At 40.8% G+C, this 27942-nt stretch overlaps 1 protein-coding gene and 1 long non-coding RNA gene across 6 annotated transcripts in view; one reads left to right on the plus strand and one right to left on the minus strand.

Moving 5' to 3' along the window:
- Positions 1–21767, minus strand: part of LOC108696938 (dual specificity tyrosine-phosphorylation-regulated kinase 1B) — a 59037-nt gene extending 37270 nt beyond the window's left edge. For 2 of the 5 annotated variants that reach the window (XM_018226644.2, XM_018226643.2), the window contains exon 1: positions 6606–8069. In XM_018226644.2, coding sequence (XP_018082133.1) covers positions 6606–6735 — 130 coding nt within the window. In that variant the 5' untranslated portion in view covers positions 6736–8069. Of the gene's footprint in view, positions 1–6605; positions 8070–21399 lie in introns of those variants that run through there. The other 3 variants (XM_018226647.2, XM_018226645.2, XM_018226646.2) reach the window with 2 other exon arrangements.
- A 3640-nt stretch (positions 21768–25407) lies between these two features.
- Positions 25408–27632, plus strand: LOC121395658. Its single transcript, XR_005962615.1, has 2 exons — positions 25408–26754; positions 26901–27632. It is a non-coding gene; the product is annotated as an uncharacterized LOC121395658 (long non-coding RNA).
- Positions 27633–27942: the final 310 nt, after the last annotated feature.

Below are 27942 nucleotides of genomic sequence, written 5' to 3' on the forward strand. Positions count from 1 at the left end.
TGACCAGGCAAAATGACCTGAGATGCACCTACACACCAATATTACAACTAACTTTCTGTTCTCTAACCTGTTCCTGTGGGCTGAATAGACCGAAATTATCATACAATTTGTCTGTTCGGTTTCTTGAACTGGGCGAAGCTTTGTGTGTTGAACAGGTTAAATTGGACTCCTGTCTGTTTAGGCTTCTAAGTTGTGTTCTAGTTGTGTCTTGAGTATACACATAAGTAAGTCTACACATTTGCTATTGCTACTTTTTATTACTCATTTCTATTAAGGCCCTATTCATAATCCAGTCTTTCATTCACATCAATGCATGGTCGCTTGGGGAATTTTAGCCCTCAGAACCAGAACGCTGAAACTGCAAACTGGAGAACTGCTGAATAAAAAGCTTAACTCAAAAACCACAAATAAAAACCAATTGCAAATTGTTTTAGAATATCACTCTAGTAAAAGTTAATTTAGAGGTGAACAACCCCTTTAATAACCCATACATACGAATGTTTGTTAATGTTCTGTAATCATGATCTGAACAAACTAGCCTCACAGCCTCTTTCTAAACCACACAAATTCTCTTTGCCTTCATTTTACAACTTGTAGTAGACTCTTCAAAACACATTGCTGATTGGTTGCTGCTGGCAATTACGCAACTAAACATCTATATCCATAAATCAGCCCCAGACACAGCATTTGGTCTTATTGCTTATGGAATGGTACATTTGTATCTCTACCAGTATGAGCCGTGTGTGTTGAACACAGTTTTTATTGGCAGTGTATGTTATACAGATATGGGACCTATTATCCAGAATGCTCGGGACCTGGGGTTTTCGGATAATGGAACATTCCATAATTAGTATCTTCATACCTTAAGTCTACTAGAAAATAATGTAAACGCTAAATACACTCAATAGGCTGGTTTTGCTTCCAATAAGGCTTCATTATATCTTAGAATAGATCAAGAACAAGCTACTGTTTTATTGTTACATAAAAATATGAACATTTTTAAACATTTGGATAAAACAGAGCCTATGGGCATTCGGGAATTCTGAGCTTTCTGGATAACGGGTTTCTGGATAATGGATCCCATACCTGTACTTAAACAAGGATGTCTCTTTACTTGGCTGTCAGCTACAGATTGCTAGACAGGGACACCCTTCAGCTCCCAGCAAACACTGCTCAACATAGAGACTTAAAGGAGTCCCACTCAAAAAACATTGTAAGATAATAAAAGAAATTGTGTTATAAACTAATGTACAATAAAAATGTAGAATTTAAAAAAAAAAAAATTTTATAAATGTAGTTGCTATTGAAAATAGTAATTGATCATGCCTTTCTGGCATATATCAGGTGACAGCTTGCTACATTGTTTCAGGAGTAAAGCTGGCCATAGATGTTGAGATTTTTAAAAGATCAGATCCTCATCATGAGACCACGATTTTCTCGGAACGATCGTATGAATTGACCATCAACTAAAAAGACCAATTTGCCAGGAAAACAAAGGGGAGCTGCCTGCTTGGCCCTGCAAACATAGATACATTGCACTGGGACCGACAAAGATTTTTTGACCTGGCCGATCAATTTCCAGACAGATGTTGGCCGAAAAATCGAAAGATGTACGATCGTTCGAATCCCACTAACCGCACGATAATTTTGAAGGATTCAAAGGAATCGTCACGTCTATGGGGAGCTTTAGAGCAAGGAGTGCAGAGAATGTAAAAACAACCATACACTGCTTTCTGTAGCAAATTCATTTACAAATAACTTTTAGCCACTAGTAAGTTTTAAATAGTGTATAAAAGAAAGTTGCTTAGAAGTAATAAAAGAAAACCCACACAAACGGTTTTTGGGTGAAGAACCCATTTAAAAAGCACACAAGCATGTGGTCTTAAATGTTCCACACCAATAGCCAGATGGGGCAATTTATAAAAAATACACATTAGAAACACTGGTAACTGAATCAGAAATTCATAAATAGAATTAGGGGGCAGATTTATCAAAGGTCGAGGTGAAGTTTTGATGTGAAAAACTTCGAATTTCGAGCTATTTTGTGTGTACTTCCAGTAGGGAATAGTCATACTTCGATTCGAATTTGAAAAAACTTCGAAATTTTAATTTTTTTGAAGTACTGTCTCTTTAAAACTTCGACCATTTGCCACCTAAAAGCTGCCAAAGTGCTGTTTTCGCCTATGGGGGACCTCCTACAACCTGTATGGAGGCAATTGGGGGAGTTTGGGAGATCGAAGTTAAAAAAACTTTGATTCAAAGTACGATCGTACGATTCAAAGTAGGCCTGAATTCAGCCCACTTTAACTTCCATTCGGTTGGTCTTTTTGAATTTGATGTTCAAAGTTTTTTTTAACTTCGACCATTGATTCCAATTAGTATTGGAATATGGCAAACAGAAAAGGAATATGGAATCAACTTGCATGACAGGCAACCCTGGAACTTAAAAAAATGAATTGCTCTCTGTCAAAATGACAGTTTCTGTCAGACAGAAGGATGCTCCTATCTGTCAGAGTCGGGCACACACCATACAAAAAAGCATTAGCATGTATAGTAAAACATACGGCTATAAAGACCCTGTGACTTGAGTGACACTGCAAGGAATTGTTACAACCCTCAGCCTACCAAAGAGCTCAATCAATAGATGCGTGACATTTTAATAATTGGCCTACTACATTTAAAACATGCAAACTGTCATAGGTTATTTGGTTAAGGGCACCATTTATCTGTGTATTGGTGTTCACCAATAATTCTGGATTAAAGGGAGACTGTCATGGGATTTTTTTTTTTACAAAACATTAGTTAAGTGCTGATCCAGCAGACTTCTGCACTGAAATCTATTTCGCCAAAGAGCAAACAGATTTTTCAGTATTTTTTTAAATCTGACATGGGGCTAGTCATATATGAATCTCCCAGGTGTCCCTAGTCATGTGACTTGTGCTCTGATGAATATCCGTCACTCTTTACTGCAAGTTGGAGTGATATCACCTGCTTCCCCCACCAGTAGCCTAACAACAGAACAGTGGGAAGGTAACCAGATAACGGCTCCCAAACACAAGATAACAGCTGCCTATTAGATCTAAGAACAACACTCAATAGTAAAATCCAGCTCCCACGGAGACACATTCAGTTACATTGAGGAGGAGAAACAACAGCCTGCCAGAAAGCAGTTCCATCCTAAAGTGCTGGCTCTTTCTGAAAGCACATGACCAGGCAAAATGGCCTGAGATGCACCTACACACCAATATTACAACTAAAAAATACACTTGCTGGTTCAGGAATGAAATTTTATATTGTAGAGTGAATTATTTGCAGTGTAAACAGTGTCATTTAGAAATAAAAACACCACCTTAAGAATCAGGACAGAATCCCAATAATGGATGCAGCCATGGCTAACCTAATAAAGAAAATCTAATGAAACCTCTCTGCATGGGTTTAAACTGGTGCTATTGGAGATAATGCCGCGTCTCAGAAATTAAAATTTCAGCCAACACAGTCAAAACCATGACTTGCACATTTTATACAGACTATAACACACAGCATAAATATACTTCTTTCTGCTCAAGTCTATCATAAAATCTCAGTGGCATAACAGCAGGATAAAATGCCACCAATTCCAATGAGACCACAGGAGTTTATTTATTTTAAAGAATGCTGCTAATAAATGAGGAAAATGATTGCTACATCAGAGTTTAAGTAAGAAATTCACAGATGCTCAAATTCTGTTTTTAGACAAAAGCCACACAACTAGAGTCTGATTCCAAGACACACCCCCTTTTACACAACATTTAACTACACTGCAGATTTGATTTTACACGTTATAAAGAGCAATGCAACATTTAAACAGAAATGGCTTTACAGGTATGGGCCCTTTTATCCAGAATGCTCGGGACCAGGGGATTTCCGGATAACTGATCTTTCTGTAATTTAGATCTTCCTTCCTTAAGTCTACTAGAAAATCATGTAAACATTAAATAAACCCAAGAGTGGTTTTGCTTCCAATAAGAATTATTTATATCTTATTTGGGATCAAGTACAAGCGACTGTTTTATTATTACAGAGAAAAGGGAAATCTTTTAAAAATGTGGATTATTAAGATAAAATTGAGTCTATGGGAGACGGCTATTCCATAATTTGGAGCTTTCTGGATAACAGGTTTCCGAATAACTGATCCAATACCTGTACTAAAAGAGTTAATAAAAGTGGCCCTGCTTCCACCAATTCAGAAGTTTTTGTATTTGGCACGCCAGGTCTGATCAAGTAAGAGCAAAACAATACAAGAAACTGGTTCCTTATAAAACAAACTTTATCAATGGCAATAATTTTGTAAGTTAAATACAGTACTAGCGGATTACCATGGCCCAGCGATAGCATTTCACAGACAATTTTCTGACCCCAGAAAACCTACAAGATACAATGTGGATACATCTGAAATCCCAAGGGCAATATTCAAAAACACAACAAAACTATCTAGGGCAGCTAAAATAACAACTTACAGAAGCAGTCAAACAAAGAGCAAGTAATAAATAAATGCAAAGTAATGCCTTATTATACCACCTCCTGAAAATATGTTTCTATAGCTGGTGAAATCACAACATGACTCCAAAGACATGAAAGTTACAAGTAATTAAAAATAGGCGTGTCCTGCCTGCTAAAACTTTAGTTCAGCACTTGCTCGGCCTCAGGCAGTTTCGCTAAATGTACTCACACTGGCTGTGTATTAGTCACGGCTTTTTGTCCACGGCATTTTAACAAAGATAAATGGCAAAATATAACTTAAAGGGGTTGTTCACCTTTGAGAACTTTTAGTACGATGTAGTAAGTGATATTCTGACAATTTGCAATTGATTTTCATTTTTTATTATTTGTGGTTTTTGAGTTATTTAGCTTTTTATTGAGCAGCTCTTCACTTTGCTTTTAGCTAATCTGGTAACTAGGGTCCAAATTGCCCTAGCAACCATGCATTGATTTGAATAAGAGACTGGAATATGAATAGGAGAGGCCTGAATAGAAAGAGGAGTAATAAAAAGTAACAATAATAAATTTGTAGCCTTCTAGAGCATTTCCTTTTTAGAAGGGGCCAGCGACACCCATGTGAAAGCGGAGGTTGATCCCAATGTTATTAATAGGAAAGAGAGATAAATTTATAGGAAGGCGGTATTTTTTTCCAGAAATGGGGCAACCCTAGCTGCAGAGTCAGAATACAAAGGCAATATAATCAGATATAAAACTATAAAAAATAATGCAAACCAATTGAAAAGTTGCTTAGAATTGGCCATTCTACAACATATTAAAAGTTACCTTAAAGGTGATCTACCCCTTTAATGTAAACGGATATTTCACTAAAGTAAAAATACAGTAGCATTATACGACGCTGTAGTCCATTGTTATAATGTTTGAAACAGTCAGTAAATGTAAAATGTGTTTATTTCTAACCAAATGTAATATAAATGCAGGGGGGGGGGGTAAACTGCAACTAAGTGGAGGTGCATCCCAACACCTAGTAAACTGGGATTTTACATATCCTACACCAGGAGTGCCCATACTTTACTAACGCGAGGTCGACTCTTAGTGATGTTGTCCCATTATGATCTACATTCATAAAAGCATTCTGTTCAATGGAAAATATTACTTAAATATGGATTTAAAATGTATATTGTTATATTTAACAACAACTGTTTCTTATGTAAGCTTAATGTAATAAATATCTGAATGAAAAGCATGAAACAGGAGGGTGATAGACAAGCTGTTTGTTGACAGTCTTGAGATCTACTGATCACCAGCTAAAGGTCTACTGGCCCTCAATCTACCTTTTGGATACCCCTGTCCACAAAGTTTAATAGTACATGGGAAACAACTTCACAGGTACAAAAATAAATTTAAAAAAAACAAAACATCTCTGTGTGTGCTTATTACATATTGCATCTAGTAGTTATCACACTAAAATGGCTGAGTGGGAAAGGAAGAATTGATACAAGTCATTACAATGTTACAAGCCTGCGGAATCGTACTCTATCTTTCCTGAAACATCCATTCAACTTCCCTTAGAGACAGGGTGGGTATCAACTGAAATGATGAGATTTAATGGATCTTGACATTTATTTGCTGCTGGTCACCATGTGACTGCTATACATGGAGCAGACAAGCAGTAGCAGTACTGGCATGGCCTAGCTAAATCAGATATAAAATCTGCAGTAGAAACACATTTGTAATCAGGAAAAAAAGCTTTAAAATAAATATATAATGGTACTTAGTACTGCAATTTTAATCTGTCAGAATACACAGATAAGACTTGAGAACTGGGGGGTGTTTCAGGCATTTACAGTGAAACTGCAGCATCCCCTAAGCTTAAAAAAACACACACCACAAGAACTGCATTAGATTTCTGCCTTAACGCCAATAGTCACACATTAAAGAAAGGTTTGAGCTATAATAAATGTAAGCACTGACACCTGCTGCTGAACTACAACTCTCCACACTCCTGATAGCTGCTGAAGCCCAGGATGCAGAGAGCTGTAGTCCAACATCAGCAGTCTGGTTATCAGTGAAGGTCAGACTGGAGCACTTTTGACTTTATAACCCATTAAGATAGGGGGGATACCAACTTCTGGAGGGCTTCTTGTTGCAGTGAGCAGGGGGCAGGTAACAAACAGGATCCTTATTGATCCACTCGGTGTGTAGTGCTGAGAGCATTCTCTGAGGGGGAACCTCTTCAGAGCTGGATGTGATCACCATCGAGATCTCTTGTAAATGCCCGAGCGACAAAAGGTTCGAAAGAGTCCGGAGACAGAGAAATCCCGGGCCGATCAGCCCCTAATCATCAACTGAGCCCATGGGCCATGATAATCCGTGTATATAAATGGTATAGGAGTGTGTATATAAAGATGAATGCACAGGAGGCGCTGTCAGTACAATCAGGCCTATCTCTGGGGGAGCATGTTGCTGATGGGGGCACAGACACAAGGCACTGCCAGTACAGCCAATCCGTGCCCAGTGGCACACAGTTGCCAGGAGCCCAGTGCCCAGCAAAGAGCAGGGTTTGGGGGAAGACGGGTCATGGAAGGTCACATGGGCTTCTCCCCAGTTCCCGAGCGCTGACTGCAGAGGGCCGGGATTGCGGAGGCGTAAGGCAGGTACAGGCCGAGTAGGTCGCGCTCCGTAGCCCAGGCCGGATCGGCCCTCCTGTGACTCCCCCGTTTCCAGCCAGACCCACAGGGAATGTAGCAGCAGCGGCGACAGTCTCCCCGGCTCCAAACTCCGGGCTCTCCCAGCTCTGAAGCTCCACACCCTGGGACGTACCACTGGAGGCGGGGGTGTTGCTAGGGAGTGGGAGGCGCACCGCGGGCACAAGCGCTAAACTTCCCAGAGCTCCCACAGTACTGAAGTCCCCGCGCTCGGTGAGGCGTTGTGCCGGGGAGCAGCTTTCCCTTATGCCGCCTCCCTCAGCTTCAAACCATTTATAGTAACGTAAGCAAATCTGTCAGGGACAGCGCGCGCTCTCGATAAGGCGCGGCCCCCGCTTCCGCCTGTGCGCGCGCCTTCCCCTCAGCCGCTTCCGCTTCTAAACGGGCGGGAAATTGCCTGTCAAGATTGGGGCAGTTAACGCCTGACGGGCAGTGGGCACTCTGCGGCCGACTATAAACTAAATAGAGATATTACTGGGGCCCCACCAGCCCAGGGAGATCCCCGATAAGGCTGGCAAGCGCTGAGCTGCCCCGAGGTGTGTGTGCGGGTCGGCTGCTCAGGGTGGCAGTTCTCCGTGCACCTCTGGGCGGCAGGAAAGAGGAGGAGGGTTTATTTCTAACTGACAGAGACATGTTGGATTGTGCTGAGTCACCCGCCCGTCTCTCAGGCGCTCGGCGGACGTGTCCAAGTGCGGGCGGGAAGGAGTGTGGGGGAGGGATGCGCGAGCACTAACCAAGCTGCACCAACGCCTTAGCAACAGGCAGATAATTGGCTAGCTCACACAGCGGGAACGGAGGAGAGCGGCACGCAATTGGTTAGAACCCTTTAGAGTTGGCGCTGATTGGCTGCTTCCTCAGGAACTCTGTGCTCCCTCTCGTTCAGGAGGAAAAAAAAAAAAAGCAGCAGCTGATAAAGCAGCAAGCGTGGGGGAGTTTGGGAGAACAATCTGTATATTTGTACGCCTGTCACCAATTCTTTCTACTGGCGCAGCCCATAGTAACGGTCTGCCATCGCTGTGCCTGCAATCCATTTTACCAGCACAGGTACAAAAGTGCAACAACCCACAGCAACCAATCCGGCAACTGTTTCCATCAGACTAACTTGCCCTGGACCAATCAAAGGCAGCTGCTTATTGGTTGCTATGGGTTACTTTGCCGGTGTACCTATATTAATAAATGAGCCGAGATCCTCAGAGCTGCAGCCAATAGCGACTGGTTGCAATGGCGGCACTAGGGACTGGCTCGAGCACAAAATCACAGCTGCTCATGTGAATAATATACAGAGGCGGCTACTGGGCCTAACCTGTGCTGCTGCCAGTGAGGCTTTGGGCTAAGGGAAAGAGCACGTGACAGTCAAGCAAATGGGGCAATGGCAGCTTCAGAGGGCAAATAAATGTAGGTCATATTGATGCAGCTTTGTGTAAGGATCTTGCCCATTAAGCAGGTGATAAAATACTCAGAATATCTCCTTACTCAAGTGGGGGTGCACTTGAGCCCCAGCTGATGTGTTTTCAATGATAATCAGACCAAAAAGTGCACCCACAATTTGAGGTGAGTGCTATTCAGATCAGCATGGAGCCATTCTAAGCATGTTGATGGCCACCTAAATCAGTGATCCCCAACCAGTAACATTTTGATCACTAACCCCTTGTATTTTGCTCCCAGGGGCCTCAAAGCAGGTGCATATGTTTAAATTCAGGCAAGTCTTAGTTGCATAAAAACCAGGTGTCCTGCCAAACTGTCTCCTATAGACTGCCAGTCCACCTGGGGCTACCAAATAGCCAATCACAGCCCTTATTTGACACCCAAGGGACATTTTTCATGCTTGTGTTGCTCCCCAACTCTTTTTACTAGGGATGCACAAAATCCAGGATTCGGATCAGGATTCTGCCTTTTTCAGCAGGATTCAGCAGAATCCTTCTGGCCGGCCGAACCCGAATTTGCATATGCAAATTAGAGGCAGGGAGGAAAATTGTGTGACTGTCACAAAACAAGGCAGTAAAAAATGTTTTTCCCATCCCTAATTTGCATATGCAAATGAGGATTTGTTCAGTATTAGGCCAAATCTTTCACGAAGGATTCGGCCAATACAAAATAGTGGATTCGGTGCATCCCTACTTTTTATATTTGGATGTGGCTTACGGGTAAAAAAAAAAAAAAAGGTTGGGGACCACTGACCTAGATGTTATGCAAGTTTGCAGCTGCCCTAACATGAAAGACTACTAATACATTATATAATGTCCCTTTAGATGCAGTATAGTTACCATTGTCAGTTTAGACTGTGCAAAAATGATTTAACCTGCAAACTTCATTCACTAAATAGTCCTGCTAAGTCATTTCAGGGTAAAAACTCAGTACGGCCTTTAGGGCTTGTTCACATTCCAAACACTTTTTTCAGTTCAATTGTTTTCAGACTTTCCCCCAGAAAAAGACTTTTTTCAATTACTTTCCATTTTGTATTTGACATTATTTCAAAATCTAAGTTTAAAGTTTAGCATCCTTGCCTCTGGTGTCTGTCAGTTCGAAAACTCAAGTGCAGACTGTTACAATTTTGCAACATTGAGTTGATACATTTCTCAGAAGTATCTTTGGAGTATCAGCAACTATTGTATCAATTCTAACAGCTGTCTTTAATGAAACCCAGAGATTCTGCTCTGTATCAACTAAATGTATCAATTTAGTACAGTTTACAGGGTTGGCGACCCCATTCACAGAGCAGCTTTAAAGCTGAAAAATAAAACTTTACATTTCATTATTAGAAAAACGGTCACACAGAAAATAGGATAAAAAAGGGTAAGAAAACAAAGTAAACAAAAAAAGTCTCTTTCTGGTGAACTATCTGAGAACAACCAAGTGTTCAAAGGTGAACAACGCCCTTTAACTACTTAAAGGGATTGCTCACCTTTGAGATAACTTTTAGTATGATGTAGAGTGATATTCTAAGACAATTTGCAATTGGTTTTCATTTTTTAAAGTTTTTCGGTTATTTAGCTTTTTATTCAGCAGCTCTTCAATTTGTATTTTAAGCAATCTGGTTTCTAGGGTCCAAATGACCCTAGCAACCATGCATTGATTTAAATAAGAGACTGGAATATGAATAGGAGAGGCCTGAATAGAAAGATGAGGAATACCAAGTAGCAATAACAATACATTTGTAGCCTTACAGAGCATTTGATTTTTAGATGGGGTCCGCAACACCCATTTGAAAGCTGCACAGAGTCAGAAGAAAAAGGCAAATAAATATAAAACAAGAAATAATGAAAACCAATTGAAAAGTTGCATAGAATTGGCCATTCTATAACATACTAAAAGTTACCTTAAAGGTGAACCACCCCTTTAACAGAAACAACCCCTGCAGTTTAGGTGGTGCAAGTACAGTCCTTCATTATATATTCCATATTATATACTCTATATGTATGGAGACCAAAACATTGGGTATTTTTGGTGGTGGGAGAGGGGAGTCCCTGCCCCATACAGCTTACAAAGTGATCAAAATCCACACACACATTTTTAGGGCTATAGCAAATACCACATATTGATCGCTGTATTGATCTGGCTATAAAAATGCGACTACTCCCCACCAGGCACAGGCTGCAAGTCACTCAGTAGCCACAGACTCACAGAACAAAGACAAAGTGTGAATCAAGCGTCCTGACATTTGAACTGATGTGAATGAGGCTCGAATGTGCAACTGAAGTACAAATGCAACTTGTCAGCACATGGGGCTGCTGATGATTTTATATGTACACAGCCTCTTTGTAGCTAATGTTTTTGCCCCTAAGCACCCTGACTCATCCCTGATACTTTTGATTGGAGCCCAATATACAGGGTAATTCTACCCCTACTGTAAATTACTTTATTAAAAGTCACCTTGGACTTCTGCAGCCATATGAAGACAAAGCCACTGACAAAAGAGGTCATGTCCAATATATTGTATAACAGAGAGGCTTACACATTACCCAGCATAATGCACAGGTATGGGATCCCTTATCCAGAAAGTTCTGAATTAGGGAAAGGCCTTCTCCCATAGACTTCATTTTATCCAAATAATCCTTTTTTTCTTTTTTTTTTTTTAAATGATTTACATTTTTTTCTCTGTAATAATAAAACAGTAGCTTGTACTTGATCCCAACTAAGATATAATTAATCCTTATTGGAAGCAAAACCAGCCTAGGTTTATTTAATGTTTACATGATTTTCTGTATAAAGACCCAAATTACATCCATTATCCAGAAAACTCCAGGTCCAGAGCATTCTGGATATCAGGTCCCATACCTGTACCAGCCTCAAACCTGCAGTTATTTTGATTTCTGTTTTTTTTGTTTTTCTTTTGCTTACAAGAAGAGATTATTTTTGTTGTCATAAAGGAAGAAGTCTCTAACCAGGGACTGGCAGCCATTTGCACGACAGATGTTGCAAAACTACAACTCCCAGAATCGCTGCATCAGGTGAGCTGCTAGAAATCTGCAGCAAACAAACATTATTTTTTATAAATGTCGTTAAGGCAAAAATACAGATCATGGGATGAAGGGCCTTTCATTTAAAGGGGCACCGGATTGTGGCTGAAGGGTAGGACAAATGCAGGACCTGCAGCTTGTCGTATTCCTGTGCAGCATCAAATGTCGTTGTTACGGTTTTCTTGCGTTCACAATACGGCTACAGTACACGAGTGTAGCTGGAAGCCCTGCATCCACAGCACATTAAATATACAGTGAACACACCTAGCAACAAAACAAGTACAGCTACACAGGCAGAGATTTTTAAAGATATAGAGCAAGCTTGCCCCAGACATATCCATATATAACACATGTAAAGACACAGCCTATGGATGAGACGGGGTGAGGGGGACAATGTGTAAAATATGGCTTCCCTCGTGAGATTAGGAGTGCATGATTTACAAAAAGAAGCCTATAATTAGATATGGAGGGGCAGAGAAAGAGAAGAATGGCACGGCTATGCTCATTTCACTGTACACTATCACATTTATTTGTCGAAGAGAAAATTCTCCTGGTTGGCAGCACAAACTGCTGCTTTGCGTGTCATCAATCAGTCTTTTGTAAGTAGCAAAGATTCCCTCAGCACTAAGCATAAGGGCAGAAATGTTCCCGTGCATGCCTCTGCAGACTCACCTCTAACATTTCCTCTGCTATGGCAACAGCATTCCTATTGGCCGGCACAAATGCTACTTCCAGCCAATCGTGCGAGTCCCTCCGCGGTGATGCATGTTGCTAGGTTATATATGATGCAGTGAATGATTATGCCCAAACAAAGAGAGAAACCGGAGCAGTTGAGGCACTCCAAAAATACCCCTCTCTTTTCAAAGCCACTGCTCCTTCCAGGAACATGCAGATATAAATAACGCAGTGCAGTTACCAGTCCCAATCTGTAACCAATATCCCAGCGAATCAGATCTACCTCTCAGCCCGGCAGCCAAAAATTTTCCACTGGCAACGAGCCATCTCAACAGACATGTTATAAGTGTTTTCAGATCAAATGTCCTTTGCCTCCAGCCTCCAACCAGGTTGAGCACGTGGGCCGTAACTTGCTGCAAGATCTGCTGCAACTACATCTATTTAAAGCACCAGTCACAAGATCGTTTGACAAATTTGACTCTTTAGTTAATGCAGCTCATCAAACTGCATCCGGCCACACCATTAGAATAAGCACACTCGTAGCAAATAGCGGCACAGCACCCCGTATATATCTGCAAGGTGACATGGGGACTCCCAGGTACCAAACACAGTGCAAAATAAAGCTACACAAACCTTACACACTACAGGGCCTGTCACCCGTGGGTGCAGAGTGGTTCAGTCCAACAGGAAGAAGAGTAGCACATTGCGATTATATTTATATTTCTCCTGTTCCCACCAATACCGGTCCTATTCCAGACATAATACATACAAGGCATATCTGCAACAGATGCGTGAGCAGCACATACATAGTTACATAGTTAAATAAGATTGAAAAAAAGTTCATCAAGTTCAACCCTTCCAAATGAAACCCAGCATCCATACACACACCCCTCTATACCTTCACATAAATTATATATACCTATATCTATACAACTATATCTCACTATAGAGTTTAGTATCACAATAGCCTTTGATATTATGTCTGTCCAAGAAATCATCCAAGTCCCTCTTATAGTCATTAACTGAATCAGCATCACAACATCACCCGGCAGTGCATTCCACAACCTCACTGTCCTGACTGTGAAGAACCCCCTACGTTGCTTCAAATGAAAGTTCTTTTCTTCTAGTCTAAAGGGGAGGCCTCTGGTACGGTGATCCACTTTATGGGTAAAAAGGTCCCCTGCTATTTGTCTATAATGTCCTCTAATGTACTTGTAAAGTCTAATCATGTCCCCTCACAAGCGCATAATTTAACTCTTCCCTCCCTCTAACCAGTTTAGTTGCACTTAGTCTCTGCACTCTCTCCAGCTCATTTATATCCCTCTTAAGGACTGGAGTCCAAAACTGCCCCCAATACTCCAGATGAGGCCTCACCAGGGACCTATAAAGAGGCAGAATTATGTTTTGAGTTAATGCTCTTTTTTTTTATACAAGACAGAACTTTATTTGCTTTAATTAGCCACAGAATGACACTGCCCAGAATTAGACAACGTGTTATCTACAAAGACCCCTAGATCCTTCTCAGTTAAGGAAACTCCCACACACTGCCATTTAGTGTATAACTTGCATTTATATTATTTTTGCCAAAGTGCATAACCTGCATTTATCAACATTGAACCTCATTTTCCAGTTTGCTGCCCAGTTTTCCAGTTTAGACAAATCACTTTGCAAAGTGGCAGCATCCTGCATGGAACCTATAGTTCTGCACAATTTAGTATCATCTGCAAAAATAGAAACAGTACTTTCAATGGCCACCTCCAGGTAATTAATAAACAAGTTGAAAAGCAAGGGACCTAGTACAGAGCCCTGCGGTACTTCACTAACAACACTGGTCCAATTAGAAAATGTTCCATTTACTACCACTCTTTGTAGTCTATCTTTTAGCCAGTTCTCTATCCAGGTACAAATACTATATTCCAGGCCAACATTCCTCAATTTAACCAGTAACCTTCTGTGTGGCACTGTATCAAATGCTTTAGCAAAGTCTAAGTAGATCACATCCTCTGCCATCCCAGAATCGAGGTCCCTGCTCACCTTCTCATAAAAAGAAATGAAGCTAGTCTGGCAAAACATTATTAGCAACATTAAGAAGAACAGACCACATGGACAGGGTTAAATAATCCATTATTAATGCAGCAATGAAATAACCATATTAGCCACTCAACTCTGCATATTTAGTAAACAGTAATATAACTCCCATGAGATAGTTGATAAAATGCATGTTGTAGTACACAAACTGCATGTAAGGAGGGGTGCACAATGTCCAACAAACAAAACATTTTTGCATCAAATTGTTTAAACCTAAAATCTGACCCAACTGATACCCAAATAGCTGAGCAGGGCATGTTTAGCAAACACTTTAATAAGTGATGCTCAGTTACTTGAGCTAAGCAAGTCCTAATACAGATACTTTGTCATGCCCAGAGGATGAGTTGGCATCTGCAACAAACAGTACATACAAGTTGCCATAAAAAAGACACCATAATAAAATTATGGTGAAAAACACCATAATAAAAAATCATGGCAATTTCTCAATATTTTGCTGAAGGTATATATATTTCACAAGGTTTATACAGTATTACAGGGGTTGCTCACCTTTAAATGAACTTTTAGTATAATGTATGTAGAGTGATATTCTGAGACAATTTGCAATTTGTTCTTTTATTTGTGTTTTTTTGAGTTCTTTAGATTTTTATTCAGCAGCTCTCTAGTTTGCAATTTGAGCAGTCTGGTTGCTAGGGTCCAAATTACCCAAAGATAAATAGGAGAGGGACTGCATATAAAGATGAGTAATAAAAAGTAGCAATAACAATACATTTGTAGTCTTACAGAGCATTTGTTTTTTAGATGGGGTCAGTGACCCCCATTTGAAAGCTGGAAAGAGTTAGAAGAAAAAGGCAAATAATTAAAAGAACTACACAATATAAATAATGAAGTCCAATTGAAAAGTTACTCAGAATTGGCCATTCTAAAAGTTACGTTAAAGGGGAACCATGCCTTTAAGCAAACAGAATAAAAAAGTTATTATAATTCCTTCTACTAAATATCACAGACAACCATGTACCCAACATCTTAATGGCCTATACACGCAACACACTTTATTTATATGCACTACTGGGAAGAATCGGGCATTGCTATAATATTTTTTTTTTGGAAACATCACATTGGTGTGTGCCTGCCGTTAATATAACATGTTTCTACATAAAAGGATATGTGTGGCTTTATGGCCTTGAAATACAGTAGAACCCCCATTTACGTTTTTCAGGAAACCAGGAAGAAAAAAACAGTGTAACATCCAGGAATATGTAAATTAAGGGAAATGCAAATTATTCTTCAAATACTCAAGGGATACAAGCACAGGAGTCTGTTTTACTAATAAATACAATATGTACTGTATTAATAGCAGGGGTTAAGCATTGCTGCATTAATGTTACACTACAGGGGACATGGGCAAGACTTCTCTACCAGTCACATACAGCAATAAGTGATCTGTACATGATTCTATGAGGTTCAGACTAAATGGACTATTTACAAACATAATCATGGCAAAGTATGCATCTGGTTAGTATTTATAACCTCTCAATTTTACCAATAACAACCACAAAGGGCAGTCATTTTTGGATACAATTTTGGTGTAAAATCTGAGGAAAACACGTGACATTACAGAAAAGCACCAACTGGAATTGGTGGGACTGTAAAAATATAATGTAAAATGGGAGAAAACTTAAAATCAGACTTTCACTGTATTAGGAATATTTTGTGTTATAGATAAGTGGAATTGCCAGGATTATGACATGTAAGCAGAATTCACACCATGAAAATAAATAATCTGTATAATGATATGGCTGTTGCTCATATAAACACCAAATAAGGATGTTTTGTTACTTTGATTTTTCCAGCTGGGGACACAATAATAGGGGTGCAAAAACTATAATATCGACAAACACCCTGTTTATACAGTGGGCAGACTTACTGTACAGAATATACATGTTAGAAGCCACACTGATATAGTACAAACAAGAAACAATTAGAATTGTCTAGTTAAAAATCAATAAGAAACTGAGGTGTTTTGGGGTATTGATAGTTTTTAGTTGGGGTATTAGTTTTGGCCCATTTAAGTAAATACTACATAGATACCTTTAAGGTATTTTAGGAAGTGAGGAATTAAAAGAAACACAGTAGTTCCAGTGTAGCAGAAACATTGTTGTCATGTTATGGAGACCTTTACAAGCCCAGTTATGGGTAAGGGCACACGGGCAGATTCAGGGAGATTAGTCGCTCCGGTGACAAATCTCCTCTTCTACGGAATGACAATTTCCCAGAACTACCTTCCCGCTGGCGATGAAAAAAAAAAACGCCAGCGGGATGGCACTCGCGTTGCTTCGTTTTCCAAAGTCGCCAGAAGTTTCCTCGTTATTTATTTTAATTCCTCACTTTCTAAAAGACCTTAAAGGAATACGGTCAAGGGAAAAAAATGTTTTTTTACAAAATGCATCAGTTAATAGTGCTGCTCCAGAAGAATTCTGCACTGAAATCCATTTCTCAAGAGAGCAAACATGACATGGGGCTAGACATATTGTTTCCCAGCTGCCCCCAGTCATGTGACTTGTGCTCTGCTGTACTGCAAGTTGCAGTGATATCACCCCCCCCAGTAGCCTAACAACAGAACAATGGGAAGGTAACCAGATAGCAGCTCCCTAACACAAGATAACAGCTGCCTGGTAGATCTAAGAACAGCACCCAATAGAACAGCACCCAATAGTAAAATCCAGGTCCCACTGAGACACATTCAGTTACATTGAGTAGGAGAAACAACAGCCTGCCAGAAAGCAGTTCCATCCTAATGTGCTGGCTCTTTCTGAAATCACATGACCAGGCAAAATGACCTGAGATGCACCTACACACCAATATTACAACTAAATACACTTGCTGGTTCAGGAATGAAATTTTATATTGTAGAGTGAATCATTTGCAGTGTAAACAGTGTCATTTAGAAATAAAAACGACATCATAAAAACCATTAATGAATCAATTTAAAGGTACCCATGTAGTATTTACATGAATGCTAGTTAAAGGCAGTGGCATAACTTTAGGTCCATGGGCCACTGGTGCTAGCCTTGTCCCCCAATCTTACACTAATACCCCAAAACACCAGTTTCTTAAAGTGATATGGAATTCTGGATTCCTGCCATCGTATTTACTACATTCTCTTTACTAACCCCTCTCTTACCATACTTAAATTGTGGCACCACACTAAGATCCAGCACCCTTCTGTACTGAGAGAATACATAGTACCTCCAGCTTTTGCAAAGGGTCAGTGACCCTCTTGACAGTCAGAAATATAATGTACACTGGTAGGCTAGGCTGTCGGAGTCTCATGGTGTCCCTACATATCTGATTGAAAGCACAGCACCTAACTGAGTTAACATAACTCCTATACACAGTATGAATGCATCTGTATAATAAGACCACATTTCTCTGCTCCAATACTGCTCATTACTTGCACTAAAGAGTTTACTTTTTTTTTTTTTTTAAATTCAGCATTAAAGTTATACATGTTTGAACCTCGATCTGCAAGGGAGTATTACAGTTCATTCAGAAAAGTTCACCTACCAAAATAAAACAGCATGAACATTATATATTTGTGAAGGGAAGAAATCTTATAGCCCTGCTGTCCCCAAATAGCCCAACAGATTTTGGAAGATACCCATGTACTAAAAAAGCTACACAGTAGGCATGTGCTCAGACACATGCAGGTCAGCCAGAATGCAACTGTACCATTACTAAACACCAAAATCATAAGCACCATTTACAACAATACAGCTATAAGAATCTTTTGGTATGTACAATGCATTAACCCTTTAAGTGCCAGCAGACTTTTGCATTGCATTTGCACTCGGTGGCCAAACATATTTTGAACATTTTGTGCCCTCTCATTTTAGGAGCATTTCCTGTGGGGGGGGGGGATTTTTTAGTTTACCTAGGAAAACTATACATTGTTTTTTTTTCAGGAGAACCTGAGCTTTCTAAATCTGCACTTCTGGAACGAGATTTGGAGAAAAATTAAATATAGGGATTTATAGTAGAAAAGAGTTTTGGAAAGCCTCATGTGTCTCAACGTGCCAATACCAGATATGTATCGTTTTATGAAGACTTCTGATTTCTGTAGATCAAAAACTCCCATCAGTAAATGACAGAATTTTGAAACACTACAGTAGGATATGGGTACTTTGGATTCCAGATATTCAGTAGGTTTACCCCAGGGAACCATATATTTTTAAAAAAGTATAGATTCTGTAGAATCCAAATTGGGGAACGATGTCTTTCTACTCCTAATTACCAAACATCAAAGATTTTCTGAACTTAGTGGTTTCTGTAAGAATTTATGAAAATTTGGAAGAAATTCACCTCAAAACTTTCATTTTGTAAGTCTGTATCTTCCGCATAGCATTAGGTACTAAGGAAAAACATCCTAAATATGAATGCCAGGGGTCCACTGAACAGTTTGGTGCCCGTTGTGCATAGGATTATAAAGTATGTGCCATTTAGAGACCCCAAAATGAAGTTAGTGCATACAACTTGTCACTTCAGCTACTGAATAATCAATCATCACATTTACTGCATTTTTTACGGGGTAAAAAAAAAAAAAAGACCCCAGAAACCCATATAATTTTGGAAAGTACACATTCAGATAAATCCAAAATGGGTAACCATGTCTTTCTACTCCAAACGACGGAGTCGGAATTCTTTCTTTTGATGAAATGCATCACAGCTTCCACTTTCTAGCATTCTATCTCCCTTAAAGCATTAGGCACCAAGAAAAAGCATCCGAAATATCAATGCCAGGGGTCCATTAAACAGTTTGATGCCCATTGTGCAAAGGATTACAGAAGTTCTACTGAACCCAAAATGAGTTAGCGCATCCTGGAGGTTACTCGAAAAATCAACACATTTAATGCATTTTTTGCAGGGTAAAAACACAAAAAGACAAGTTGAACCCCCAAAACCATTTATTTTTTAGAAAGTACAAATTCAGGTGAAGTCCAAAATGGGTAACCATGTCTTTTTATGCCAAATGCAATGCTTTTCCAAAATAGTTGTTTTTGATAATATACCTGAAAATGATATCAAAGCTGCCACTTTCTAGCATCTAATCTCCCACATAACATTAGGAATCAAGAAAAAGCATCCTAAATATGGTCTACTGGTCTATACTGAGCCCAATATCCATAGATTTAGATAGATGGGGTGGAGAGACCCCCAAATGAAAACAGCGCATATGAATTTTCACAGCGGACACTCTGGCTGCAGCAATATAAGAACCCGCTGTGTATTACCGGTATGTGCCAGAAGACTCTCTTAACAGTTGGGAGACACTAGAGAACCATATCTATTCCCAAAGTACAATTTCTGACGAATCCAAAATGGGTAAATACGTCTTTCTACTAAAAACTATGAAACTGCAAAGCCATGTTAAACATAAGGGTTTTTATGAAATTTCTACAAATATTGTCACAAACCTTGCATTGTACCCCATATTTGCTCCACATTTCATACCGTACCAACATAAAACACCCTAAATATGAATGCTTAACAGTTTGATGCCCAACATGCATTGGGATTTACCAAACTATACGGTGTGCAGAAGCATCACACAAAGTTTCCATAGGACAGAATGCAATAAAATCACTAAAATGCAAAAAAAACAATAAATCAAAGCTTTTCGTTTCAGTTGTTAGAATTAGTTTGAATATTTTAGCTTGGCTAAAGAAGTTTACGGACAGAAAAAAGCAAGCAAAGCCTATGCAGAACTGAAAATGCAATAAATCTCGAGGAAACTTCGGGCGATTTCAGAAAACGAAGCTCTCCGAGTGCCATCCAGCTGGCGATTTAGATACTAGCCTACGGGAAAGCTTTTTGGGGAGATTAGTTTTCAGCTTACTAAGTAAGGCTTCAATGCTGGAAAGTTGCAGTTTTGACCACAATTAAACCGAACCTTCTGAATAACAGGTCCAATACCGGTACTAATTCCAAGCACAGGATCAAAATTACAGAAAGAACCCATTATCTAGAAACCCTTATGTCCCAAGCTTTCTGGATAACAGGCCCAATGCCTGTACTAATTCCAAGCACATGATCCAAATTACAGAAAGATTCCTTATCCAGAAACTCCTAGGTCCCAAACCTTCTAAAAGGTCCAATGCCTGTACTAATTCCAAGCTCAGGATCTAAATTACAGAAAGATCCCTTATCCAGAAAACCCTAGGTCCAATGCTTTCTGGATAACAGGTCCCATACCTGTACTAAGTCCAAGCACAGGATCCAAATTACTGAAAGATCCCTTACCTAAAAAACCCTAGATCCCAAACCTTCTGGATAACAGGTCCTATACCGGTACTAAGTCCAAACACAGGATCCAAATTACATAAAGATCCCTTATCCAGAAACCCCTAGGTCCCAAACCTTCTGGATAACAGGTCCAATGCCAGTACTAATTCCAAGCTCAGGATCCAAATTACAGAAAGATCCCTTACCCTGAAAACCCAAGCCTTCCCGTCGGCTAGAATCTAAATCGCGAGGAAACTTCGGGCGATTTCAGAAAACGAAGCTCTCCAAGTGCCATCCAGCTGGCGATTTAGATACAAGCCAACGGGAAAGCTTTTTGGGGAGATTAGTTTTCCACTTACTAAGGCTTCAATGATGGGAAGTTGCGTTTTGACCACAATGAAAAAAGGAGTAATTCCCCTTTAAATTAACCATTAGTGCGTCAGAAACGCCACTTTGCAATTGGTCTTTCTTTAATATAGTTTTGGATTGATTTGCTCCTCTCACTGAAACCACTTCCTGGTAAATGGGCCCATAGCAACCAGATGCTGCAGAGCAAAATAAGCCAAATCATTTCAAAGGCCGTTGAAAATGAAAATAAAAAAGAGCAATTGAAAGCGATCATTCCCTGTGTATGTTATAGTGAAGGGAAAATTAAAGGGAAAGTAAAAGACAATTACATCTGGTTTGTACCTGCCGCCCCGGCTCCTGTGTGTGGAACAAGGAAACCCCGCCTCCTCCTCCTCCCAAGCACTTACCTCAGGAGCAGCGCGAGTCTCTCCGCGGGCGGACACACATCATGGAGCGTTGCGGAGGAGGCCGGGGCTATGTGGAGGCGCCGGCTCTCGCTCTCCCGTTTCCCGGATGCCTCCTAACAAGCCCCGAGCTCTCCGGAGGAGCTGGGGAAAGACAGGCGGGCACGGAGGCCAGCGCCAGCGAGTGAGGGGCTGTCACAGCTCACCGCCCCGAGCGCGCACCTCCGCTCCGGCACGAATTTTTTTTCCCAGTAATGCAACACAAAATGGCTGCGAAAACAAATCGACGCAACAGCCGCCGAGGAGAAATCACGTGAGTGCGCATGCGCAGAGGTCCCGCTGAGCGGCCGTTTCTCTTGCGCCTCCGCTTTGGGATTAGTTCCTGCGTCATTGCTTGGCGCCCCCTACATTCAAAGCCACGCCTCCTTCCACTTCCCCCGCCCCTCCAGGCTACGGCTCATTTTCTTTCAAACTTGTTTCGCTCTCAACGGAAGAAATAACGCGCGGAGCGACTGGAATTGATGATTATTTCACACCCTTTTGCCCAAACTAAAACGAAAGCTTGTTTCTTTCTGACTAGCTGCCTGCCCTTTCATACAACGATTGGAACGTTAAAGGGGTGGTTTACCTTTAACGTAACTTTTCATATGTTATTGAATGGCCAATCCTAAGCCACTTTTCAATTGGTTTTCTTTATTTTTTATAGTTTTTGAATTATTTGCTTTTTTATTCTGACTCTACAGCTAGGGTTGCCACGTTTTCTGGAAAAAAAATACCCTAGAAATGCACTGAATCCACTATTTTGGATTCAGCCGAACCCCCGAATCCTTTGTGAAAGATTCAGCCGAATACAAATCCTAATTTGCATAAGCAAATTAGGGGTGAGAAGGGGAAAAACAGTTTTTATTCCTTGTTTTGTCACAAAAAGTCAAACAGTTTCCCTCCCCGCCCTTAATTTGCATATGCAAATTAGGATTCGGTTCAACCAGGAAGAAGGATTTGGCCGAATCCTGCTGAAAAAGGCCAAATCCCAAACCAAATCCTGGATTTGGTGCATCCCTACTTCCTATATATTTATCTTTTTTCCGTATTAATAACATTGTGATCAACCATCAGGCCAGGCAGCAAACCGGCCAGGCAGCAAACCTATCTGCAGCTTTCAAATGGGCGTCGCTGACCCCTTCTAAATTGCTCTGTAAGGCTACAAATGTATTGTTACTGTTACTTATTATTACTCTTTCTATTCAGGCCTCTCCTATTCATATTCCAGTCTCTTATTCAAATCAATGCATGGTTGCTACAGTAATTTGGACCCTAGCAACCAGATTAGCTAAAATGAGCTGCCCTATAAAAAGCTAAGTCAAAAACCACAAATAAAAAAACATTTGCAAATTGTTTCAGAATATCACACGCTACATCATACTAAAAGTTAAGGGCAGACACACAACGCTATTATTTCGGGACATTAGTCGCCCAGCAACAAATCACTTCTTCTTCAGGCGACTAATCTCCCTGAACTGCCTTCCCGCCAGCTAAAATTTAAATCACCAGCGTGATGGCACTCAAAACGCTTTGTTTTCCGAAGTTGCCTCATGAGGAAACTTCGGGCGACTTCGGAAAGCCAAAGTGTTTCTAGTGCCATCCCACCGGCGATTTACATTTTAGCTGGCGGGATAGCAGTTCAGGGAGATTAGTCGCCCGAAGAAGTAACGATTAATCTTTTAAAATAGCAGCGTGTGTCTTTGCCCTTAGGGTTAGGGTCAGATTCGGGGAGATTTAGTCGCCCGGCGATGAATCGCCTCTTCTTCGGTTTGACTAATCCCCCCCGAACTGCCTTCCGCCAGCTAGAATCTAAACCGCAGGCGGGATGGTACTCTGAGCACTTAGTTTTCCTAAGTTGCCAAATGAGGAAACTTCGGGCGACTTCGGAAAACCAAAGCGATCTGAGTGCCATCCCGCCAGCGATTTACTTTTAGCCAGCGTGAAGGCAGTTCAGGGAGATTAGTTGCCCGAAGAAGATTTTTGTCAATGTAATTGCTAGTGTATATAGGGTTGCCACCTGGCCAGTGTTTTACCAGCCTGAGCTTGATCCCAATGTTATTGGAAAAAAAGATAACTATATAGGAAGGCTGGTATTTTTTCCAGAAAAAGTGGAAACCCTAATTGTATAGGCAAAAAATTTTTTTTTTATTATTTGTGGTTTTTGAGTTATTTAACTTTTTATTCGTCAGCTTTCCAGTTTGCAATTTCCGCAATCTGGTTGTTAGAGTCCGACATTCCCCTAGCAACCAGGCACTGATTTGTATAATATGCTGGAATATGAATAGGAGAGGCCTGAATAGAAAGATGAATAATAAAAAGTAGCAATAACAATACATTTGTAGCCTTACAGAGCGTTTGTTTTTTAGATGGGGTGAGTGACCCCCATTTGAAAGCTGGAAAGAGTCAGAAGAAGAAGGCAAATATTTCAAAAACTATAAAAAAATGAAAGCCTATTGAAAAGTTGCTTGGAATTGGTCATTCTATAACACTCTAAAAGGTAATTAAAAAGTGAAGCAACCCTTTATGTTCCTCTTTAATTGTGTTTCTTCCTGGCCTGCATTTTAAGTTTGGATCACAAAGACTGGGCCATCCTAAAATAATTATGTGGGCTGGTCTCGGTGTAGCCCAGGTCGCTAGAAGGTCATTTGAGGAATAAAGTACACCGTTTATATTTGCATTGTAATGATTCAAACAGGGTCCCTTCAGCTGTTGTTAAAGGGGAAGTTCATCATTAATTTAAAGTGCAACATATGACATCCCGCCTAGGGCTTTCTACTCTGTGGACTTGGAAAGCAGCAGAAACTCCGGGAAAGGGGTAATGGGGATTTAAAGAAAATTGCAAATAAATTGTGGGGGGGGGGCGGGGTGGATGCTTTACACATTGGCACCCCCCATAGGCGGAGGGTGGTTTCTAAAATTGTTTTTACATTGGTTTAAATATCCCAATGCACAAAAAAATGCATAACCAACATGATATATTTCTCACCCAAAAGAGAGGGCAGGATACAATGCCAGCTGTGTATATATACGAGCAAATTTACTAAAGGGGGCGAAGTGACTAACTGCTAGCGAAGGCGATAGACTCTAGAGGTACTTCACTCCCTAACGCCTGGCGAATTTGTGCTCTGTCGAATGGACGTAACTGCGCGAATTCACTAAGATGTGGATTTTACTGAACGTTACCTCGCCAGACTTGCCTTCACCACCTCAGACCAGGCGAAGTGCAATAGAGTAGGACTTATTCAAAAAATAGTTGAAATTTAAGTCTCAATTTTTTTTGGGGGGTAGCCGGCTTCCCCCCTACATTTCCTTACATATGGCACATAAACTATACTGTGGGCTCATGTGTAGGGCAATATAACAACTTTATTTTATTTTATTAAGGTTCCCTGGGCTTGTGTAGTGTAATGTATTTGCTGCAACATATATGTCCATTGTACTTTAACTGCACGCCGTATGCTAATAAACCAACACTAGCGCAACTTCCCCATCGGCACCCTGGACGCAACTTCAGATTTTAGTGAATTAGGGTTGTCCTGGCGAATCTACGCCTGGCGAAGTCTTGCACTGTGAGCGAACCCATCTCTGGGGAATTTTCGGAGGTTAGTGAATTTGCCCCAAAATATCAAGAACATATTTGGGTGAATACAGTGCCAGTTTAACAGATTAACCTCCAGAACACATAACTGCAAGAGTACATGACTCACGGTAGGGTAAATGCAATGTCAATTTAATTAAAAGACTATATATATATACTGTATATAAAAGGGTTATACAATTGAATTAAACGAAACAAACATAGAACGCTTGTGAGGGTAATTGCAGTGCCAGTCTGTGAATTATGCCCCCAGATCACATCACATGGTAAGATTAAGGGTAGGACTACCCAGCCGATTTCCGCGCGATCTGACGCGCTGCAACAAAACGCCTGCGTCAGATTGCATGCGACGAAAATAAGGTAACTAATGGAAATGTCGCATGGTGTCGCAGAGTTGATCCGATGCAACACAACAGTGGGATGCAGACGATGCGTCTGCATCCAACAGTCGTGTCGCGTCGGATCAACGCAGCAACACCATGCGACAATGCATTCAGTTATCCTATTTTCGCATGCAATCTGACGCAGGCGTTTTGTTGCAGCGTGTCGTATCGCGCAGAAATCGGCTGTTTAGTCCTACCCTAATATGCCATCCCATGACAATCTGCATAGATAATCTACTGGAAACCTGTGGCCAAAGTAAAAAAAAAAAAATCAAGAAAAGCAAAATAACTTTGCCTAAAACATTACTTTCTGCTTATTCTTTCAGACTACTCTTGTTTCTAGAGAATACACTGAACTTCACAATACACACTGCCTAGAGTTTGGCTACAAAGGCTCAGACTCTATGGAGCAGTCTCAGATGTACAGTAATTGGGGAAGAAAGAAGATGCTCTCAGACGGTTCGATTCGGTGTACCCAAAGTACTTCCAAAATTGTATTTGTGCGGAGTACAAAAATTAAACGTTTCAGGGGCGTCACTTCCCCTTCGTCAGTGGTAAAGTCAGATATACAGTAAGACACTGACCAGGAATACACATAGATGCACCGATGATATTGTATGAAACTAGTTTTTGTATGATATTTGGTTTGTGTATGGTGGGAGGCGAGCCATCCGATATTACTTTTTCCCTCTGCACTGTGTGACCATCATTCCTTTTAGGAGAATTCAGCCCTCAACTTAAAAAAAAACCCCTACCTACGTTTCCTTCCATTTCGGCACATGCGGAGTTGTTGCAAACTGGTAAACTGCGCATGTGCCTCTTCGCCGGTCTCAGTCTCAGATTACCGAAGACCGGAAAGATGGCTGCCGTGAACTGCGATCCCTGAATCTGCATGAGGGGTAGGTAAAAAGTTACAGTACAAAAATGTAAAAATTATGGCTGATCCCAATGTTATTACTAAGGAAAAAAAGATAAATATATTGGAAGGCCGGTATTTTTTTTCAGAAAAGGTGGCAACCCTATGCATGTATGACAGCCAAAACATTACTCTGCTTCATGCAGTTCCCACGCACCTCCTGCTTACTACTTCCTGCTTACTACTTCCTGCCTACTACTTCCTGCTCTGTGTGCACTGCGCTGACTCCTATCAGCAAGTAAGTGGAGTAGAACAGCTGTTTGAGTAGTGAGGTTATTGGGGAGGGACTGAAAAACTGTGTGTCAGTAACATCAAATCACCTCACTCAGCACGTGCCGCCACGCCGGTCTCGTTGACAGATTACCAAAGACCTGGAAGATGGCTGCCATGAACTCCGATCCCTGAATTTGCACCGAGGGGTAAGTAAAAAGTTAGGGGCATGTGCCTGGGGTTGTAGCTAGGCTGGGGAGTTTTTTTTTTAATAAGTAGTAGTAGTCTAAAGCCTAACTAAAGAAGTAGATTAGAAATGTTGTACATTATGTTTTGGGCTTCTGTGTCTCCAAAGATGCCCCAGTAGCTCCCCCACCACCAGCGCCAATGCGCACACAAATTGCGGAAGTGCGCGCACACTAAGGGACCAGCAGTGAAGATGAAGAGGGGCGGTGTGACGGGCGTCCCCGCCGCACCACTAGACCACCAGGGCAGTAAATTATTACATTTCCCCCCCTCCCCGAGGGTGGAATTGTTTCATGAGACGATCAGCCCTTATATCACAAACAGGAACTCAAGAATTCTCCTCAGCGCCGTAACCCTTCCATTGCACTAGATACTGTAACTTACCCCGCACAAGGTGAAAGTCAAAGAGAACTTGGACTACAAATTCAGGCTGACCCTCTACCAACACTGGGGGAGGAAATGATTGTGGACCTGTGAGGCTGATTTAAAAAAAAAAACATGAAAGGAGTTAGATATTTTAATTGTCAGGTAATTTGAGATGCACAGAAGAAGGATTGGTTATTTTAGTAATGGGATATGGACCAATAAACCTTAAGTTTGATATTTTTTGTATAACCCAACGGAGTCTCCTACCTGATATTTGGGTACTTCCCTATGAGACCTATCAGCTGCCCTTTTTTGAGCGGCCGTAGCTGCAGAAAGAGAATCGTGCATCCCGGACCAGATCTTGGCAAATTGTTTGACAGAAGAATTGACAGATGGTACAGAGGATAATGAACCAGAAAAAGAAAATGCTTTGGGATGTAAACCATTAACAATAAAAAATGGTGATTGACCAGTAGAAGCATGAGTTGCATTATTGTAAGCAAATTCTGCCCAGGACAATAGTTCAGCCCAAGAGGATTGGTTGTCAGACACATAACACCTTAAGAATTGTTCAAGGGACTGATTAACCCTTTCAGTTTGACCATTGGTTTGAGGGTGGTATGTGATAGAGAATGACAAATCAATCCCAACCAAAGAGCAGAATGCTCGCCAAAATTTAGGAACTAACTGTACCCCTCTATCAGAAACAATACTGACCGGAAAACCATGTAATTTGAAAATATTAGAAATAAATAATTCAGCCAAAGTCTTTGCAGTTGGGAGGT

Source organism: Xenopus laevis, chromosome 7L (assembly GCF_017654675.1).
Source record: "Xenopus laevis strain J_2021 chromosome 7L, Xenopus_laevis_v10.1, whole genome shotgun sequence".
Classification (NCBI taxonomy): domain Eukaryota; kingdom Metazoa; phylum Chordata; class Amphibia; order Anura; family Pipidae; genus Xenopus; species Xenopus laevis.